Source organism: Sarcophilus harrisii, chromosome 2, assembly GCF_902635505.1.
Source record: "Sarcophilus harrisii chromosome 2, mSarHar1.11, whole genome shotgun sequence".
In the NCBI taxonomy this organism is placed as follows: domain Eukaryota; kingdom Metazoa; phylum Chordata; class Mammalia; order Dasyuromorphia; family Dasyuridae; genus Sarcophilus; species Sarcophilus harrisii.
In genome coordinates, this window is record NC_045427.1 from 557,568,637 (window position 1) to 557,579,062 (window position 10,426).

Here is a 10,426-nt window from a genome sequence, read left to right on the forward strand (position 1 = left end):
TGGACAACATAGCACCTGCACTTCTTTTGTTGTTGGGTTTTTTTTTGCATTTTATTTTCTCATTTTTCTTCTTTTTTGATCAGATTTTTCTTGTATAGCAAGATACTTGTATAATATTTTTTTAAAATTAAAATTTAAAATATGTACATTGAATATAGGCATATATCCCTATATACCTATATTCAATGTACATATTTTAAACCATTTTTTTTTTTTAACACATATTGGCTTATTTGCCATCTAGGGGAAGGGGTAAGAAGAAGGAGGGGAATTGGAACACAAGGTTTTTTAATGTTGAAAAATTATTCTTGCATATGTCTTGAAAATAAAAAGCTTCAATAAATTAAAAAATATATATATAGAGAGAGAGAGAGAGAAGAGGACCACTCTCCACAATCTGGGAAATTTGTCCCAGAAAGGAGTTGTAGGAGGCAGGAATCACAGACACCAGAAGATATCATGTCCCATGGATTTTGCTATTCTCCTAGTCTCCCCTCCCAGTCTTGACCCACAGGATACATTCCAGCATTGGACCACCTTCTTCCTCTAACCCTTTAAAAGCACAGGAAGCAAGTAAAAAAGGGGAAAGCAAGCCAAGCATCCCCCTTGATAAAAGATGCTCTATCCTCCTGGTGCTTAAGTAGAAGTGGGCCAGGAGTCTGTGAGACCCTTCTAGGTACGCCCGAGTCCTCAGCACAGGAAGTGGGATAGGCTGTATAGCAGCCACCTGCTGCTTATTAAACTGGGGCAAGGGGAGGAGTAAAACTTATAAAAACCCCACACACTCACAATCTAATGTAAAAGTGAGGGCCGATGGATGTACTTCCAGGAAAAAGCAACGGTTCGTGAACAGTCAGATCTCCCAGCTAGTGAGCCAGGGAGGATGATGATCACCCTCTGGTTCTTTACTGAGCAAAGAAACCCAAAGGTGAGTTGAAGAAAAGGCCTGGTATGGGGTGCAGGGAGAGCCCCACTGTGGGAGAATGGCCCAGGGCTGGCACGGAGGTGGGGTCACCAGTCCCGCTCAGAGGGCTCGCGGTACGGCAGGCCCAGAAGTCTGAAGACATCCTTCTCAGTGGGGGTGGGCAACGCCCGGCCTGGCCCCACCTTGAGGCCGCGGCCATCACGCACGACAGCAGTGTAGAGTGAGCGCTCCGACAGGCTCATGCCCTTTGTCTTGGCCAGGGCTCTCATGGAGCGGTTAAAGTAGGCAGAACCAGTGAAATACAGTAAGGCACAGGCAAACTCGCTATATGGCACCACAATGATGTCCAGGCGTCGGTGGAGCCGACCGGGCCCTGGCAGCCGGCACACACCCAGATACTTCTGTTGCTGCCCATTATCATCCTGGCTGACCAGGTCATCTGTCAGGAATCCTGTGCCAGGAAGGCCAAGAAGAGGAAATTGGGGGTTGGGGGTGTGGGAGTCTAAAATCCCACCATTCAATTGCAATCCCTTTTCTTCTTGGATTCCTAGAAATCTAGATTGTTAGGACCAGAAAGCCCTTTGAGACAGCCCAAAGGGCAGTGACCTGTCCAACATCACACTAATAAAACTCAGGACTTTAGTGAAGGCCTCCTAATTCCCTCCAGGTCTCTCGGATCACACTGTGCTCCCTTCCCACCGGTGCTCCCATCTGAGAGCCCAAGATGCCTCCCCGCTTTCTTCCTTTGGGGAACCTCCCAAAGGCTGGCCTGGGGCCGTACCTTGCTGCCGAAGGGTATCCAGGAGCTGACCAAAGATCCCCTGGTGGGATCGTCCATCGGGGTGAGTGACCAGCACATCCACATCCCCACATGTTGCCTTACCCCGGCGATATGAGCCACATGCCACAGACAGCAGCCCAGGATTGAGAGCGTGAGCTGCTTCTCGGACCTACAGGATGGAAAAGCAGAGGGACTGGTGACCAGGGGCTAGCCGCAGGCCTCAAGCCAACCCTGCTCTGGGCATGGGTACTCATAATCCACAGGCTTATACAAGGGGGGAGAGAACAGGGAACAGAAACTAAGTGCTCCTGAGCAGGGAGGTGGGTGGGCAGGGAGAGGGCACAGGCCACACTTTACCTTTTATAACAAAAGGATGACAAGGTTGAAATAACAGGAGAGACAGATACTGGAGGACAGATGGAACTGACTAATAGGAAAGGGCTGTTTCTAAGTTCTCCTTTTATTCACCAACTCTTTCCCCTCAGCCTTCAAACTTGTCCACATTTTCATCCTTGAAATCTTCACTTGATTTGATTCTAGCTCTTGTCTTGTCCTGTCCTTTCCTCCCTTTCACAGCCTATTTTTCTAGGAATTTGGGCACACTTCCCTGCCATTTGGCCCCCCTTCTTAATAAAAAATTGCCACCCTCTCTATAGGGCTCTCATTGCTCCCAATCTTCATCATGACACATCTGACGATGCTGACTGCCTCTCATGCTGGAGACTCTTCTCCATGGGCCCTTCTGACCCATTGGTATCTCTTCTATGGGAGAATTCTTCTCCCATACAAATGATCCTACATAAATGATTAGTCTACAGATCCATCCTTCCTCCATTTCTATCTCAAACTCCAGTCTTGCATTTCCAAATGTTTCCTGGACATCTCTACTCAGATTCTCCATAAGTACCTGAAATTCAATAAGTCCAAAACAGTATTAATTATCTTTCTCCTTAAAATGCATCCTTCCTTTTGACTTTCTTATTTTTATCAAAAGAACCATCATTCTTCCAATAATTCAGATTGAATAGAGCCATCCTCAACTCTTACTCTCTTTCACTCCCCTGAGCCAAAGGGCTGCCAAGTATCATTGACTTCACCTCCATGTCATGTCCTTTTCCCTCTACTCTCACCACAACCACCTGATGCAGGCCCTCACCATTTCTTACCTAGACTATAACACTGACTTCCTCCTTCAAATCTCTCTTGTCTCCAATCCAGTCTTCACAGAGGAGACAGATATTCTTGGAGCTTCACTCTGATCATTCTCCTGCTCAGCTTTTTATTGTTCCTCTGCTCTCAGGATCAAAGTTTATTTCTAGGATCCAGGCAAACAGACCTGTGTTAGCTTCCCCACAAATCACATTTTTATTTCCTACCCCTTTGCTTTTGCCCAGACTGTGACCAGAATGCTCTTTCTCTTCACCTCCACTTCTTGAAGACCCTCATTCCCTTCAAGGCTCAGTTTCTATGCCAACTCCTTCAAGAAAACACCTTCTGATCCCCCCAGCTGTTAGCACCTGCTACTTCTACCTTCACTATAGAATCTGTATATACAAAGACTGCATTTTCTTATCTTATGAAAACATCATATTCCTCTAACAGAATGACAAGGCCTTGAAAGCATGGACTGCCTTATTTTTTAATCAGTATTCTCAGGATCTGGCATAGTGTCTGGAAAACGGTAGACCCTTAATAAATCCTTGCTGATTAACTGACTGATTTAGCACTGTAACATGTCCCTGAGGGAGAATGTAGAACCAATCCTCTAGAAATACTGAACAGCAGATTTCCTTCCCCACTGCCCTCAAATCTAACTAGATGGATGGGCTATGTAAAGCCTAGGTCCTCCCCACCTCTAGATTTATGAATCTAAAGGTGGGAGGAGGGTCACATTTGGACATGAAAGACAGGAGGGGAGAGAAGATCCATACCCTGCTTCCTTTTGGCTTAAAACAAGGGGTAATTTTCAATCCTAGGATTATCCTTCATTAAGGGGAGATAAACTCATTAGACTCTATCCCAAAGACACTGGTCTTTCTCATGCAGATGGCCTTTCCCACCTTCTCCCCTGGAAATGAAGATTTTTGTGGCCTTCTAAAGGAGAGGAGCAGGCCTTCGCAGTGGTCTCCTGACAAGTGGCATCCACTAATCCCTTAATTCCCTTCTTGGGCCTATCTCAAGGGAAGGGAGGAGGGGCCTGGGATGCGGAATCCTATCAATAAGGCCTCTGAACCCAACCCAAAGCTTCTGTCTGTTGAAACATGGAAGAGAAGCGCTTCTGATCTAATTCAAGTTGGGTGGGGGGTGGGAGAGGGTATTCTTCATGGCTGGGCACCGTGAATGAGTGACAGCGTCAGCACGAACAGGACTTCCCCGTGATGGATGGACAGCGGGACAGCACAAACTAATCTTGGTGCTTGTCCCCAGGGGTCTCCCCATCCTCACTCTATACACCACATTGTCTGTCCCTCTTGTCTCCCACAATGATTGTAGTGACCATCCTGTCCTGCTTTAATGGGCTTTTCAGATGTTCTGGCTCTGGCAGTCAAAGGGGAAAAGGCTTGTGGATGAGGGAAAGGAAGACAAATTCAATTCAGTTTCTAAAATGTTTTAAGTGCCTATTATGTTGAAGGATGTGCCCATTTAAATTCAACTAGAGGCAGCACTGCCTTGTCATCCTGACCTCATCCTGCCTTGAAATAGTTACCCCAGTGATAACTCTGGCCCAAATCAACCTCCAGCCTAACCCCAAATATAATCCCACTTCAGATACAACCCTATGCTAGCTTTAGCCTGATGGGCTGCATCCTCCAGGGCTAAGGGTAAGCCTGGCCTGGGACATGCAGGCTTTGGCCCAGACCTGTTTGTCCTCCCGAGCCTCATGCCTTCTGCTAAAGGGGACGAGAGGTTAGACACTCTGAAGGGCCTTTTCTCTGTTACATGCTAACTCCCATCTTCACCCGACTCTAACCGAATCCTCACCTTAAGACAAATCCATAAGCAGAGGCAGGGAGGAGACCTGGGGCTCTGCCCAGAAGTAGCGTGGGCCACAGTCCTTCCCTCCCCAACGCTTCTGATTTCCATTACTGTTCTCTGTCCCTCCCTCTGATTCTGAAGATGACATGATGGATTTGGGGCCTTTGCGGAAGCCACAAAAGCCAGCTCTCACTCCTTCACTTTCACCTTTCAGCCCCTCCAGTCTGCCAGACTCCTGCTTCCCAGCCTCCTTGGACAGACCATTATGGGCTCAGTAGGGGAGGTAGGCAGAGGACACCTATGCTTCCCACCCTGTGGACTTCATCTGAAAACCCCTTCCCTTTCCTCCCAAACCTCCTTTCCCCAACGTGGGGTTTCTGCTCACAGTCTGCTCAATCTCTGAGGCCTCTTCCCTGGGTATGCGCTTGAGGAAGTCCTCATAATGCTTCAAGCCGATGGCCTGCTGAGAAGTCAAGGTGGCCCGACTTTCAATGTCCTCCAGAGTCCGGAAACCCTGAAAAAACCGGCCACACAGTAGGAGGTAGTGAGGTTCTGGGACCCAGTAACACTAAGCCACCACTGGGAGATACAAGTCACTTATACAGGCACATCTTCCCAATCTCAGAGGAAGGACGGATGGGAGATCACCCTTAGAAGAACAGGGTCAGTGCCCAGAGAGAATCAGGAAAAGCAGAATCTTTTCTTTCCCAGGAAGAAAATAACAGAAATATCCTGAGCTACTAGAACAGTTATAGGAAGTGAGGGAAGGAATAAGGTAAGAGGAGCAGGTGCAAGTAAACTTTGACTTTCATCTGAGGAAAGAGACGAACTGGATTTCATGTCCCCAGCAAAAGGCCGATCTGAACTGCCAGTAAATCAAGTGAAGTCACCCACAAAGTAGCAGGGAGGGAGTGGGGGTGGGATCAGGGCAGAGAGTGACCTGCTGATACCACATCTGGGCAGTCTTGCTTCCAACCCCCCAGATATTAGAGAAGAGCTCTAAGACAGGCACACTGTCACTGATGTGGTCCAGTTTGCGAAGATGGCCACTTTCTACAATCTCCATGATCTTCTCTGCCATGCGCTTTCCAATCCCAGGGATGCCACAGGCTTCCTGTGGAATGAGGTAATAGTGACATAAAAAGTAAGTATGGTTAAAAAAAAAAAAAAAAGAAAAGAAAAGAAAAAAAGAGGCGGGGTGGGGGGAATCCCGATTAACAAGCTACAACTGTGCTAGCTTGGGGGAGGGGTGTTCCCTGAAGCTCAAAACTAGGTAAGGGTGAGTTCAGGATGGTAGAAAGCTGCACATTATACAGAGTTGGAGGCAGAGATCAAGCCAGGACAGAACTGGCTATAGGTATACAAGATATGTACATAGGGCAATACCAGGGACAATCCAGCCAAACCGACCTTTCCTCTGCTCTTCACACCTGGCAGCCCAACTCCCAACTCTTTGCTTTTGCTCTAGCCATGTACCCCTCCACCCCTTATATCTGGAACACCCTCTCTCATTTCTCAGTTGAGTCCCAAAAGCAGCCAAGCTCTTCCTGATCCTCCTACTTTTGGCTCCCTCCTTTCCAAACTACCTTGGACTCAACTACTTGGCACATATTTTTTGCTTGTTAACTTTGTGGTTTTGCTGTATATATTTTTACACCCATTTTCTGTCTTCTTTCAAATGTTAGTTTCTTATGAATCGGGATTATTTTCTACTTTGTACTTATATCCCCAGTGCCTGGCACTGTAGATACTTAATAATTAATGAGTAGTTGGAAGACTTCTGCATTCCCTCCCTCTGGAGCCCCACTGAGAATAGGGGTTCCCCAACAGCAGGAAGGGCTCTCCTCCTTCAGATCAGAGTTCCCTGAAGGTGGGAGCCATTACTCCTGCCCTGAGGTGTTCAGGGCTCTTACCTGGTAGGAGCTAACAGGCTTGTGAAAGCTTTTGAGGGCATTAATAGCCTTGGAGTAGCTCAGTGACCGCCACCTGTCGCCTTGGACAGCATAGGCTTTGGCCAGCACTTCTAGCTTCTCGGTAATGTGGGAATTGTGGTTGGTCCTCTTCTGGCTAGAGGGCTGGGCGCACACCCACTTATCACTGACCGTGGGGGCCAGGCAGGGCATAGCGTCTCCCTCAGGAGTACTTGGGTACTGGCCTGTGATCAGGGCTTCCAGATCAGCCGGGGTAACCTGTACTTCTTCCTCATCGCTGCTTTCATAAGAGTTAGGCTTGAAATAGAGAGAGCACACATAATTAATCCGGGCCCTCCCCTCTCTTCCCCTTCTCTCCGACCAGTGGCTCCCAATGGCAGACACTATCACTGCTCCCTTAGTTTGGGATTTTCCTGGGCTTGGGAATTACCTGGCCTTTCTCACAAGGGTTCTTCCAACATATTGGAGCTCCAAGAAGGGAAGGTCCAGGCTTCCCTCCATCTGAGGGGATTCCCTAAAGAAGGGAATGAGTCTCCTCCTTCCTCCAACAACACCCACAGTAATGAGGTGACCCATGACTGCTGACCAAATACAGGGGAAAGACCTCCCAGAACAACAAGCCCGCCTGCCCCAACATGGATGGAACTTTCCAGACTATCTTCAAGTCCCTGACCTTTGGGCACTGATTGAGAGATGACCAGTTTCCTAAGGGTCCCAACAGTTTCCAACAGCCTAAGGAGGAAAACAATGGGATTTGGATGAGCACCTGACCTGTGTCTGAGTGTTCAATTCTGAGTGTGGCTCCTGAGGTGGGGCAAAGGCAGCAGCGGAAGGAAGTCCCGCCTGGGCTGAAGTTCCAGAACACCCAGGCTGGAAAGACGTGACCTGATTGTCTGTCTCGTCCAGGTACCTGGAAGGACAGGGGGGCAGCAGAACATTGAGCCACCACAGTCCCAGGCTGCAATGAGGCCTTTCCTCACAGGGCCTTAGTTTAGCCATTTGTCTGGGGGCGAATAAAGAACTTTGACTTCTCTAAGAACCAGCCAAGGAGCAGCTAGGTGGCTCAGTGGATAGAGCACCAGCCCTGGAGTCAGGAGTCATCTGATCTCAGACACTTGTTGCCTCAGCAAAAATAAATAAATAAAATTACAATAAAAAGAGAGAGAGAGAGAGAGAGAGAGAGAGAGAGAGAGAGAGAGAGAGAGAGAGAGAGAGAGAGAAAGAAAAGAATTAGCCAAAAACCCTGGACAAGTGGCACCTTTGGTGGTTCAGTTGAAGTCAAGTCAGTGGGACATCTGCTACCACAAATGAAAGGCGAGGCACTGCGGCTGGGCTCACCTGTCAGGGATGAAGATGCTGAATCCAGTGGTGTCCACCAGCTTCTGCTCTTGCAAGCACTGGCTCAGCCAAGCTGACTTCACTATTTGGACTCCCAGGGGCAGCTGGGACAATTTCAGGAGGCGGAGGGCTCGCTCACAATCTACAGCTTCGTCCACCACAATATGTGTGATCCCTGGGGCCTGAGGGGAGCAGATTCGGCCCCCATGCTGGATGATTTGCTTCTCAAAGATCTCTGCCCGGGCTCGACCGATGCCCGCGGGTAACACATGGACTTGCAGTGGGCTCAGCCACTCTGCATAAGAATCACCCCAATCCTCATCATCATCTGTCTCCTCTCTTCTCTCTCTCCAACTCAAAGCATGAATCAGAGAGGGAGCAAGGTATGGGGGAAAAGGTGTTGGACACAGGGTCAGGTGAGACCTGGATTCAAAGTTTGATTCACAAAAATTTGTTGCGTAGGAAATCACTCATTTCTCTGACCCTGCATTTCTTTTTTTGTCTATGAAACAGGCGGGCTGTTATTATGGAAAAGCTCCCTCTTCTTTTTCCTCTTCCTGAAGGGGAGTTCAGGGCCGCCCCCTCCAGGAAGGCCTCACCCATTTTTCAAATTGCCCTCAGCTCCAGCTCTGCTTACTCTGCCAGAAAGGGCCGCCGGGCAACTGACCCGTCTTCCCTCGGGAGTCTCCCTAAAGGTGCAGGTCCTTGCCAAGGGGGCCCGTTCAGAGCTCTGCTCCTCAAACCCTTTCTAGGGCTCCGGTGAGTCTTGTTCACATCGAGGGCTCGGGCCCGTCATCTAAATGAGCCCGGGACCAGGTTTGGGGGGTAGCGAGGCTCAGACGCTCTGACGGACAAGTTGGAAAGCAGGGCTTTTGTGTTAGAGGGGAGGGTGTGTGAGGGGAAACCAGCTCACCTCCACCTTCTAGCCCTTCCTTCTTGGGAATCTTCAAGAGTGCGCTCCTGTCCGAGCCGGAGCTCCTTTTCTTCCGTCTGGGAAAGGCCTTCAGGACCCCGCGAGGTTCCATGGCTAAGGCCCAGCCTGGCCCCTCTCTCTAAGAGGGAGGAAAGACAAAAGCGAGGGAGGGAAGCCAAGGCCGCCCTCCTCCGCCCGCCGGCTCGGAGTGAGGCTGGCTGCCCGAACCTCATCCAGCGGCGTCAGTCCCCGCGGCGGGCGTCAGTCCTCGCGGCGGGAGCGCCAGGTCCCGCGGCGGGCGTCAGTCCCCGCGGCGGGCGTCAGTCCCCGCGGCGGGCGTCAGTCCCCGCGGCGGGCGTCAGTCCCGGGCGGGCGTCAGTCCCCGCGGCGGGCGTCAGTCCCCGCGGGCGGCGTCAGTCCCGCGGGCGGGCGCAGTCCCCGCGGCGGCCGTCAGTCCCCGCGGCGGGCGTCAGTCCCCGCCGCGGCCGTCAGTCCCCGCGGCGGCCGTCCTTCGGGGAGCCCAGCGTGACCCCGGGCTCCTCCCTGGCTTCTAACTCTCGCAAAGCTGCCACAGGGGCCGGAGCTCCCGTGCGGGTCGGCTGCCGTCTGCTCCCTAGAGAATGCAAGGGTTAACCCAAGAGCTCGCCCGGGGCCCGCAGGCCGCGTCTCAGCCCCGCGCTCAGACCGCCGCGCTTAGCGGGGCCGCTTTCTCCCGCTGGGCCCCGCGCCGCCGTTGCGGGGGAAGAAGGGTTGCGAGGCCCTTCCCCGCTGCGGTTCAGGACCGTGAGACAGAATCGCTCCGGACGCGAAGTGCCCAGGACGGCGTGAGCCGCAGCGAGAAGGGGCTTTCACCTAGTCCTGGAGAAGAAGGCTTGGGAGCGGGAGGGGGGCGGGGGGCAGAACCCCTCCCCCCCCCGGGGGCGGCCCGCAGGCGCCTCACTCCGGGTCTCCTGGGGGCGGGGGCGGGCTCTCTCCCCCTGACCACACCCCCTTACCCTGGGGACTCCAAGAGATGCAGAGGCAGGGGCTCCGTTCCGCCTGAGGGCTCTCCGGGGTACTTGGGGAGACCCGCTTTTGGTCGTACTCTATGCCCCTGGCTAGGCTCATTGCCCAGGGGGCGGGGGGCGCCGGAGCCAGGAAGTTCTGGATTCGAATCCGGCCTCAGACGCCCGCTGGCCCTGTGACCCCTGACCCTGGGCAAGGCGCGCCCCTCGCCTGCCTCGGTTTCCGCATCTGAGAAATGGGGATGCGTGACACTCCTCCTGAGTCACACCTACCTCCGGGGCGGCTGCGAGGAGCGGATGACACGGCCGGGGCCTCGGCATAGCGCCTGGCGCACGGCAGGCGCGTGGTCAGTCCCTCCTTGGGGGGGGACGGCGCCCTGTGGGAGGGCCTCCCGGGCGGCCCGAGAACCACGTGGGTGCGCTGACCCCCAGGACCCCCCGGAGCCCACTGGAGGCGGGAATCCTTCATCCGCCCCTGGAAAGCCGCGCGACCGCCCCGGGGTCCAGCCTCTTTAAAAGGCCCCCCCACCCCACCCTAGGGAATCAGCGAGACCGGGC

The 10,426-nt window shown here is 52.3% G+C and overlaps 1 protein-coding gene across 1 annotated transcript; it reads right to left on the reverse strand.

Moving 5' to 3' along the window:
• Nucleotides 1-285: 285 nt before the first annotated feature.
• POLL (DNA polymerase lambda) lies at nt 286-10,325 on the reverse strand. Its single transcript, XM_031955722.1, has 9 exons — nt 10,142-10,325; nt 8,865-9,003; nt 7,952-8,246; nt 7,385-7,523; nt 6,596-6,910; nt 5,623-5,796; nt 5,068-5,196; nt 1,707-1,875; nt 286-1,376 (listed from the first exon to the last, which is right to left on the reverse strand). The coding sequence occupies exons 1-9, from the start codon at nt 10,187-10,189 to the stop codon at nt 1,012-1,014; spliced, it is 1,773 nt and encodes a 590-aa protein (XP_031811582.1). The 5' UTR covers nt 10,190-10,325; the 3' UTR covers nt 286-1,011.
• Nucleotides 10,326-10,426: the final 101 nt, after the last annotated feature.

What these genes read in the sequence shown, in the direction of transcription:
- POLL (XM_031955722.1), bottom strand. Translation starts at nt 10,189, where the DNA reads ATGCCGAGGCCCCGGCCGTGTCATCCGCTCCTCGCAGCCGCCCCGGAG. An exon ending in AATTGAACACTCAGACACAG is followed by an intron (nt 6,911 to 7,384) that starts GTCAGGTGCTCA and finishes CTCTATTTCAAG; the next exon opens with CCTAACTCTTATGAAAGCAG. An exon ending in GGATACCCTTCGGCAGCAAG is followed by an intron (nt 1,377 to 1,706) that starts GTACGGCCCCAG and finishes TTCCTGGCACAG; the next exon opens with GATTCCTGACAGATGACCTG.